Source organism: Wyeomyia smithii, chromosome 3, assembly GCF_029784165.1.
Source record: "Wyeomyia smithii strain HCP4-BCI-WySm-NY-G18 chromosome 3, ASM2978416v1, whole genome shotgun sequence".
Taxonomy (NCBI): domain Eukaryota; kingdom Metazoa; phylum Arthropoda; class Insecta; order Diptera; family Culicidae; genus Wyeomyia; species Wyeomyia smithii.
In genome coordinates, this window is record NC_073696.1 from 69,543,872 (window position 1) to 69,554,634 (window position 10,763).

Below are 10,763 nucleotides of genomic sequence, written 5' to 3' on the forward strand. Positions count from 1 at the left end.
AATCGGAATATTTAAACACCTCGGCTCTAGGTATGGCGATTAATCGCTGGAAATAAATCGCTTACGTGCAGCTCGTGGTATGCATACGGGGCGGTGGTAGAAGAATGTACCACGACGAGCATCCGAGCTGCTGTCACCGAGCGGCGGCAGAAATTCCCTTTCGTTTCGTTTTAATGACAGAGTGCCCCCGGTGGACGTGCCGTAAATGATGATTATTGTCGCTCGACTGCGATCGGAATTCGTACGACAACCGGCATGATCCATCAATGGCGATGAGCAATTGAATGATGGAGTGGGTGAATACATGAGGGTAATCTATCCGCGCACTGTGGACTGGGAGTGCTGTGGGGCTGATCTCATTCATACCTAATTACTCGAAACTCGAAAGGTGCGGGCGTTTCAATCATTTTATCTAGGTTTTGTGATAAAGTTTTTTTTCTAATTGATCGGCAAACAAATCGCCGATATGACAAATCACGGCTAGATTTCTTATCGAGCTTCTTTCATTAATCTTCATTTGCAGTGAGTTATCGTCGAATCGGCTCGGTCACGATGCGGTGCAATCCCAGGTGGCCAACCTTAACAAGCTACAGGTTCTGTAAGTAATCGCTATTCATCGATTAAACTCTGTCTTATCGGTAGTAATTTGTCTTTCGTTTTTTTTTTCAACAGCAATTTGAATCACAACAACCTTGGGCGAATACCGTCGTTCAGTGGGCTAGGGAACCTGTTTCGGCTCCTGCTGGCCAACAACGGCATCGAGGTGATAGAGGTGGAGGCCCTGCAGGCGGTGCCTACCCTTAAGTTCTTGGATCTCTCACGAAACAGTATCAAAGATGTACAGTATGGATCTTTTCCGGCCAAAAACAGTCTTCAAAATTTGAACCTGAACTTCAACAAGCTGACTTCGCTGACTAAGGGTACCTTCCAGAGATTGCCGATGTTAAAGAGATTGTAAGGTTTCCTCACAATTGGAAGAATAATTGTTTGCTAATTTAAATGTTTTTTTTTTCCATTTTAGGGAAATCAACAGTAACCTAATCGGGGAAGTCCAAAGTCTCACCTTTCAGAATCTTAACCAGTTGAAAAGTCTGAAAATGAACAACAATCAAATAGTCAGTCTCATGGATGGTGTGTTTCACGGTTTGACCACGATCACTACACTAGAGCTGAATAACAACAGTATAACCAGCATCCGTAAAGGCGGTTTGTTTAATTTGACTAGTTTGACAAATTTGGCACTCTCGAGAAACGCAATCGTTGAAATCGAACAGGACGGTTGGGAGTTTGCCCCACGGTTGCTGACACTGGATCTGTCCTATAACCGGCTGGAGTCAATCGACAAGTACACCTTCGAGGAGTTGTCGCAGCTGAAAACGCTTAACCTGGAGGGTAATCAGATTTCCTCGGTTGGCGAGGGAACCTTCAATAATACGAAAAATCTCGAACTGCTGTATCTTGGGGCGAACAAAATTTCCTGGACCATCGAAGATATGAAGGGGCCCTTTTTCGGTCTGTCGAAGCTGGAGAAGCTTTATCTTAATTCCAATGAAATTAAATCGGTTAGCCGGAACGCTTTTATCGGTCTGAAATCACTGATGCTGCTGGAGCTGAGTCAGAATAATATTTCCTCCATTCAGAACAATGCCTTCAAGGATATGGTTAAGCTGAGTGTAAGTTCAATCAGCACTTGTTTGAGATTCCTAGGTTGATGATTATTTATCCTACAGAATTTGATAATGAACTCCACCAACCTGCTGTGCGACTGTAACCTGGCCTGGTTCTACCATTGGATCAAGGAACGCAAGGACGTATTTCAGCTGGACGCCGAATGCAGTTATCCAATCTGGCTGCGTGGTCATTTGATACGAGATTTGACGGCTTCCAACTTTTCATGCTGTAAGTGTTGAGTTCGGATTGATTCCACCGGCAGTTTTGATATCGTTTATTCTATATTTTAGATGATTCACCGAAACCTCATCTTATCGATGAACCCAAGTCACAACTCGGCATCCGTGGCACGAACTTGTCGCTTGTCTGCACGGCCACTTCCACGGCTTCAGACAGCATGACGTTCAAGTGGAAGCAAGACAATCAAGAGCTCTCGGACAGTTTGTTTACGGTGCATCAATTGAACAACGAAAATGGTACTGTAGGCACCACGGAACTCGTAATACCGTATATACAAACTAGCGGAGCTGGAAAGTATCAATGTATCATCACCAATAACTACGGTGTGGTGTACTCGCAAAAAATTAAGGTTACGGTTGGTACGTATCCTAGTTTCAAGAAGACACCCAGTGACATCAGTGTACAGTCGGGCAAGATGGCTCGACTGGATTGTGCCGCAATGGGAGATCCAAAGCCGCAAATTTCGTGGGAAAAAGACGGCGGTAACGACTTCCCAGCGGCGAAGGAGAGACGCATGCACGTAAAACCGGACGAGGATGCGTTCTTTATCATGAATGCGCAGCTTGTTGATATGGGAAAGTACCGATGTACGGCAGAAAATGCCGCTGGAGTAATCCGAGCCAGTGCACAGGTGATCGTGTTCGAATCACCAACTTTGATGAAACCGTTGGAGTCCAAGAGTACGGAGATTGGCAAGTCTAGCGTTTTGGAATGTTTAGCATCTGGATACCCGAAGCCGTCGATTCAGTGGTTAAAAGACGGAGAGCCGATTTTGGTGACGGAGAGACACTTCTTTACGGCGGACGCGCAGATTTTGATAATAGTTGAGACTGAGTATGGTGATGCCGGGGAGTATGAATGCAGGATGGAAAATAATTTCGGTACCGAAAAAGGAACGATAAAACTGTCGGTTCTGGAAGGTCCGGAGGTTAATCCGGAAATATATACTAATTTACCCAGTGATCCGGTTGTTGTAGGGCATGTTTTCAACAACAAGGACATCATGATGGTCGTAATAATTACGATAATATGTTGTGCTCTGCTGACGTCCTTGATTTGGATGATAATTATGAACCGAGTGAAAAAACGGTCCAACAGTCCGCTGTCCACTTACCATGAAACAGACGGTGGCGACATAGATATGAACGCAAACATGGAAATAAATCAACCAAATCTGATAGTTCGAAGCGGGGTTGGAGTTTCAACCACACCGAATGGTTATTTCGAGTATCTGATTCCCATGGTGCAAAACGAAGCCACAACGAATGTGGATGATGATGATCAAACTCAGTTAACTAATCGTTGCTACTATACTGTAGTGCCGAAAGTGCCCCCTAAGGTTCGACGCCACGAGGCGGAGTCGGATGATATGGACGATGATCTTTCTTCCAAAGATTCTGGTACCGGAGGAGACTGTGGGTCAGCAACAGGCTCAACCAACGCTCACCGCAATAGTCATGATGATCTCAAATGTCTCTTCCAATCTCTAAATCGGAAAACCGCCGAATTGGGAATAACTTATCCATACGACGAAAGCGATCCAGACTCGGATCCAAGAATAGAACCGCCACCGCATATTCCGCCAGTGAATGCTACTACAGCAATACTGGTTAAAACCGACCCTGACAAGATCGTCTTCAGTGACGATCTTACGCCACCCATCATCTCAAGGATGGCAACATCGCAAACATTTCCAACGTTTGTGCATCCATCGACAAATCCGTCGTCGTCGATGGTAGCGTCATCGATGGAGGCTGCAGTCAGCACGCAGCAGCAACCGCAACCCCAGCAGCCCGCTAGTCAGGTCCAGATTAACAAGCTGTACCAGCTCCTGATCGAGAACCCGCGCTTGCTGGAAAAACCAGCCAAGTATCGAAGTCGATCGATGGAGGAGGATGCTTTACAGCAACTGCGAAGCGCGACGGAAGCGACTAGCAGCGGAATCGGTTCCGATAGCAGTAGTACATTGAACAAGGAACCAGGTTTGTGTAGTAGAGGAACTGACCGGCAAGCGGAAGGAGATTTGCGGGCAGCCGTGAGGTAAAGGGAACGTTCTGATGCTGTTTCGCTTGACGCTCGGTTAGTATTTTAGAAGTTTATTTTTGTAATACAATTTTAACACGATTTCATAGTCTCAGTACACTATTTTGGCGCTATATTAGACTAAGGTCGAAACTGACCTTTCAACTTAAATTAAAAATAACCTACCTGTCTTTGGTAAAACTGGTTGATTGATTGGTAACAGGAATATCATGTTTCCTATTTCAAAATTGAATTGAATAATTATGAATTCCTTGTTCTAAACTCTAGTATTAAACTGATAAACATTTTCTAAAAAGAGCAACCGAGCGTCTACTCTCAGCTATGTCTACTTAGTAAACACAGACCGTTACACACACCTAAAATAACATAGTCCAGTGGTGAGTAGTGTTTGTTTTGCCATCGCGGTGACATGGTTCAACTGAAAAAACCAAAAATGTAGAAAAACCACCACCTTTTTTAAACAAACAAAACAAAAAGTCCATGAACATAGTCCGTTATAGAGTTAAATCCGACCGTTTCGAAAAATGGTGTTATGTGCAAATCATCAAACAGAGCAGTTCCTTCATATTAGATTGTAGTTCGATAGATTCAGCTGCATGTGGCGGTCGTCAGGGGTCGCCGGCTGTACCTACTGCAAACAGCCTAGCATTACTAGCTAGTTGAGTGCGTTTTCCAGATGTTATTGGTTGAAGTTTTCCCCGGTTTTCTCCTAGATCCCTAATACTAAACAGTTCGCGTCCAGATGTAAGCGTGAACTCTGCGAAATCCAAATAGTCGACAAGCGAAGCGCGCAAAATAGTATTGTTTTCACATAGTTAGTAGAGTGCGTGAATCGGTTTGCCGATTAAACAATGGAAATGACATTTTACTGGATAAAGATATTTTCTCTAAACAAAAGAAAAAACTATACGATAATTAGCGATATTAAATTGTTTGATAAAATAATCACTGATCGATAATCGATTGCTAAGTGTATTAAATTGTGTCTTGACAAAGTTTCGGAATAAAACAGTATGTTATGTTTGTAAGCAGTGGAGTTACGGACAACCCAAGAGCCTTACGAAAAAGGACTGAAACCATTTTGCATGTGCCTAATATCTGTACGCCGCGAGATAAAAAAAATGCTTTCAAAATATTGTTTATCGAATGCGTTTCGTAAATCGCTTGATTTTTCGTAACATTGCATAACGTGCCGACCACTTTATACCAGACGATTACAAGCAACTCTTTGATTGATCAACAAAAACAAACCACCCGCCACTAAAATTTATGCTCTTTACTAAAATAGATACATAAGAAGCGAATTGACACTGTGATTTTGTTTTCTTGTTTTTAATTGTAGATTTAAGCTTGTTTTATATTAGTTTTTGCTTCCCCACTTCTATTCGGCTAAGATGTATCGTTATTTCTGGCGGACAGAGCGAAATGTACGAAACAGCCAACTTAATCACTATCATAAAATACAAACGTGCGGGGCATAGCCGTGATGACGAATGTTACTCTTCCTAAAAAAAAAACTTCTGTTCACACAAAATTCATTCAGAATAGCCAGACGATGAGTAACACAGCGACAATTAACGGTCGCTGGTGCGATTAACTTTGGCAGGTTTTCTGCTAGAAAGCGCGTCCCTCCCCGGAGTGTCTCTATCGCGAAGGAAATGTCTCACACAGCAGCTTCTGTGCAATCCTAATGAAAACCCCATAAACTCGCATTACCCGAGAGGCTTTGCTCAAACCAAAGGTACGAAGTGTCCGCTGTAGACACATTTCCTAGAGCATAAAGTCATCGTTTTATTGCGTAGTAGCTGCAATTAGGTTAAGATGATTTTGATGGTTCCTTATTGAGATAGGCGTAGTATTTGTCCGCTTAAAATTACATTGAGAGAAAAAGGAAAAACAAAAACAAGTGCCGTAATTAGTTTAAAATTGGATGACTGAACTGACGAAAAAGTTGCCTTTTTTCTTATAGCCATAAACTCTCTATTGAAACTCAGCATCACATAGAAAACTGATCAGTATTCACAGACTACTTAAAAAAATCACACAGGATTTCACCAGGAAACCGGAAAATAGCAGAGAATCAATTCTCATTTCATATATCGTAGTATGACAATGTACAAACAAAAACAGTTTTATGTAATCCAAAGTTTTACTTTAGTTCATCGCAATTTATTTATACAGTAGTAACTTATTTTGTCAGACTAACGAACAATAAGCGGTCATGTTGGAGATTCGACCTGAGGAATCAATGCGGATTTTCTCACATTTTCGCTACTTATTACACCTGCTACCATGGACAATGGTTCACTATAGGAAGTACATAACTCTATTTATTATACATTTTACAAATTAAACCACAACTATAATTGCTATGTAATACTTGGAGCGTCTAAACTAGATAAAAAAAGAGAGAGATTGATAATATTGTAAATATTTTACTAAATATTTGTACAAATGGATTTTTATTCTACGTCATGCAGCAGCAGTTTGTTGTGTTGGTGAACGAACAGAAGTTGTCTTGCGAATTGAAACAATAAAAGTTGCTAAACAATAATAAACTGATGTATGTTATTAACTTATTCCGAACGTTTTAGAATGATTAAGTGTTACGCTTTGCTTTACTTTACTAAGAGAAAAAAAAAGAGTAGTTTGCAAAGCTCTGTGAATTTTCTTTTAACCATCGGCTGATCATCGATCGACGTTCCAATAAATTTGCACGTTGTATTCGTCGCAACGACAGTAAGAATGAGTTGAATGTCATCAGGAGATTGACAGTTCTGAGGTAAAATCGTTTTGCAGGCAAAGCGAGAACATCTGTACCAGTAGTAACGTGAGGTCAAAAGATTCGGTAAAGCCAATATACTTATTGGTTTTCCTTGTACAACGTTCCTCAGGATTTCACTTGTGTCATAACATAGTTACGTCAATACACTCAGTTCGGGCAGCCTGTCTACAGTTTCTTGAGCGTTCCACACTTCAGAGATCTTGTTTCACATGGTCAAACCACCTAACTGATCGGATTCGAGGCGAACACCAGTTTTTGCAGAATTGTTCACATGAGCGAAGACCTTAAGGTTTTGTGCAGTCGATAGCAGGCACGACTCCAGCTACAATACATCTATCTCTGCTGCAGTTGTGTGATCTTATCAATGATGCGAGGTACACAAATTCGTCCACCACCTTGAACTCATCCCCGTCGGTTGCTATGCTACTGCCGATTCAGACCCTGTTGCTCTTAGCTTCTCCTGCTAAAAAATACTTGGTCTGGTTGGATTTGTTAAAGATCGTCTCCGCATGTTAAAGGCCTCACGTTTCATAACTTCTTCAAGCGCAAAAATTACCAGGATGCAGGAGAGACCGTCACCTTGACGAAGTCTCCTGCGTGTTTCAAACAGTCTTGATACCGCATACGAAATCTTCACACATCGCAGTACACCATCCATGATTGATGGCATCCTTAACCTCACGTACAGCTTATTAAACATTAGTTTAACCAAAATCTGCCTACAAATTCATCAGTTGGATATGTTTCCCTCATCCGATGTTTCTCTTGCTTGTTGATCATTCGCAGCACAAAGCCTGCGCGGGATGCGTTGATTTACATGTAAAATTTACTCGTTTCTTGAAAACGATAGAGCTGATTCATTTTTTCACATTCCAGCTCTCTCAGGCGACATTTTGTTGCGGAAAAGATGTGTCTTGTACCTATCTTCGTTTTTGTTTGTTTCGTACCACGTTTTGATAAGTCTCTTGCTGCAGCATCAATGCCCGTGCTGCATTCTACTCATGTGAAACCGCTTGCCACTCCTCGTCAAATCAGCTGTTACGTCGTTTCCGCTCGAAGAGTCCCAAAGCACCTTCCGCCGCGCTGTTAATGGCTGCTTCGATTAGGGTAGACATAAATTTATTATTTTGTAGTAGAATTAAAATGGAGACATAACCTTGCCTTAAAACTCATCTAGCGATAGAACTGTCTTGAATGAACGACTTCTGTCGAAATATGTTGATGATTTGGTTTGACATATTTTCTAATGTTTCCACATTAGTAAACATTCGTGCCAAACCTGGAAGGACACTTCAAAATCATTTTCAAAAGTTAATTCTGAATTCTTTAAAGTATCTTCTTTCTGGTTGCACAACAACTTGTCCAGATAGGAACCACATGTAGGGGTACTGGGGGTAAGCCCGGCATTGAGGGTAAGACCGTCACCCCTAGGATTTTACTAGAAAACGCTAATTAAATGTGTTTTGGAATATGTGATGTGTTGGTATTTCATATTTTAGACATTTTAAGACACATTGAAGCCACCGTGAAACTTCAAACGTCAAAATAATAGACAAAACATACGCTACTGCAGCTGAAGCGTAAACGGATGTAATTTTTCGTGAGTGGAACTTAAACTTTTATTCATTTGAAAAGACTAAAATAATTTTTCGTTGCTCTACAATTTATTGCCTGTATTGTTAGCAATCACAGGAATTCGATATGAGGTAAATTGAAGCGATAAATTTGTAAAACTACTCCCCTTTTTAAAAAAATGTGTGCTGTCGGGGTAACCCCGACGAGTGGGATAAGCCCACATGGTCTGAGGCTACTTGAATGTTACTGACACTTAGTTCTCATCTGTACCCGATGTCTCGCTGATAAATAAACTAATTAATCGACTTTGAACCATGCACTCAAGCTCTTCTGGGATTTATGAATGATTCCAAGGGTTATTAGAGGTGCCAAATGTACTGAATCAAGTCACAAAACTGACGGCTTTCTCGGTGGTATTTGAAATAGGCTCCGGTGTGGTCAATTTGAACCCGGCTTCAATGAAACTAGTTAATAATATGATTTAAAGTGCCACATGATAGGCGTGCCGAGTATCAAATTCTTTCATTATTTACACATAATGTTCACCGGAACTTGTTCCGGCAATCTGCCCAGAACCAGCTAACCAACAACAACCAAATTCAACAGCAACATACATTAATGTTAGATCTCTCATTCGGCGGTTTCCGAATTCAAATTGGTTCAGTTGATTCGAGTTAATTCATGAACAAACTTTGGTGCCGGTGGTCGGTTTCACCCGCACTGATTGCTAAACGTCGTTTTATCTTAGTTTCAAAACTTCACTATTCCTTGTCAAATAACAGTACAGTACTGAAAACCTTTATATTTTGTAGAAAACAATCTGGCCAATGAATCTGTGAAAGAAATATAACAATGTTCGCCATCAAGTGCTACTAAAGAATCATTTTCCTTAGGGGGCCGGGCTTACCCCCAGTACCCCTAACATTGCTAGTCTAATTATTCGTTTAAAGTTTATTCTCTAGGCCAGCGACTCTTAAATCGTGTTCCGCCTACCCAAATCACAACTGGCGTGATTTCGCAAAAACACGGAAGGCATGCTGCTTTTTAAATTTGGAATATCACCTGAAAGGACTATTGAGAATGATGGTCAAGCTGTGGATCCACCATCCATGGACGAGGTGAAGAAAGCAGTGAAAGAGCTGAGAAACTGCAAGGCAGCCGGGAAGGACGGCATTCCCGCCGAACTCTTCAAAGTCGGGAGCGAACAGCTGTTTCGTGCCATCCATCGGATCATGCTAAGAGTGTGGTCTGATGAAGAATTGCCCTAGGACTGGTTGGAGGTTCTCATATGCCCCGATCTACAAAAAAGGCCATCGCCTGGACTGTAGCAATTATCGGGGAATAACTCTTCTCAGTACCGTGTACAAAATTCTCTCCCGCATCCTGTTCCACAGACTGAGGCCGTTGCAGGAGACCTTTGTTGGCGAGTACCAATGCGGTTTTCGACGGGAACGCTCCACGATCGACCAAATGTTTACCTTGCGACAAATCCTCGATAAATTTCGAGAACACAACTTGCAGACGCACCATCTGTACATAGACTTCAGGGCAGCGTATGGTGCAGTCAAGAGAAATGAGTTATGGCAGATTATGATTGAACATGGCTTCCCAACAAAGCTGATTAGGTTGATTCGTGCCACCCTTGAAGGTTCTACATCAAGCGTCAGGATAGCCGGTGAGATATCGGACTCGTTCGTGACGTTAGATGGTTTGAAGCAGGGCGACGGGCTGTCGAACTTATTGTTCAACATCGCATTGGAAGGTGCTATACGGAGGGCTGGTGTGCAGAGAAGCGGCACCATCATTACGAAGTCGCACATGTTTCTCGGTTTTGCGGACGATATCGACATCATAGGTATCAACCGTAGAGCTGTGGAAGAGGCCTTCGGACCTCTCAGGAGGGAAGCTGCGAGATTAGGGCTCGTCATAAACTCTGCCAAAAGGAAATACATGGTGGCTGGCAGAGTGCGTGGTAGTCCGTCGGAGGTTGGTGCTGCGGTGGTGCTAGATGGGGAAACATTTGAAGTAGTCGACGAATTTATTTACCTGGGAACATTAGTGATATGTGACAACGAGGTTAGCCGTGAGATAAAGAGGCGGATAGCAGCCGCAAACAGGGCCTTTTACGGACTACGTAACCAGCTAAGGTCCCAGCAGTCTGCAAATCCGTACAAAACTTGCACTCTATAAAACACTGATTCTTCCGGTGGCTCTCTACGGCCATGAATCATGGACGCTGAAAGAGGCTGATCGGCGAGCTCTTGGTGTTTTTGAGCGTAGGATTTTGCGTTTAATCCTTGGCGGCAAACTAGAAAATGGTGTTTGGCGCAGACGCATGAACCATGAAGTGTACCAGGCATACAAATCGGCGGATATAGTCAAGCGGATAAAACACGACAGGCTTCAGTGGGCTGGGCATGTAGCGAGAATGCCGGATGAGCGTCAAGCG

The 10,763-nt window shown here is 42.5% G+C and overlaps 1 protein-coding gene across 1 annotated transcript in view; it reads left to right on the forward strand.

The window, feature by feature from the left end:
• LOC129730172 (leucine-rich repeats and immunoglobulin-like domains protein 2) overlaps positions 1-6,512 on the forward strand; it is a 32,044-nt gene extending 25,532 nt beyond the window's left edge. The window contains exons 2-6 of the mRNA XM_055689287.1: positions 524-598; positions 673-954; positions 1,022-1,673; positions 1,731-1,899; positions 1,962-6,512. Coding sequence (XP_055545262.1) covers positions 524-598; positions 673-954; positions 1,022-1,673; positions 1,731-1,899; positions 1,962-3,955 — 3,172 coding nt within the window. The 3' untranslated portion in view covers positions 3,956-6,512. The remainder of the gene's footprint in view (positions 1-523; positions 599-672; positions 955-1,021; positions 1,674-1,730; positions 1,900-1,961) is intronic.
• The last annotated feature ends 4,251 nt before the right edge of the window (positions 6,513-10,763 follow it).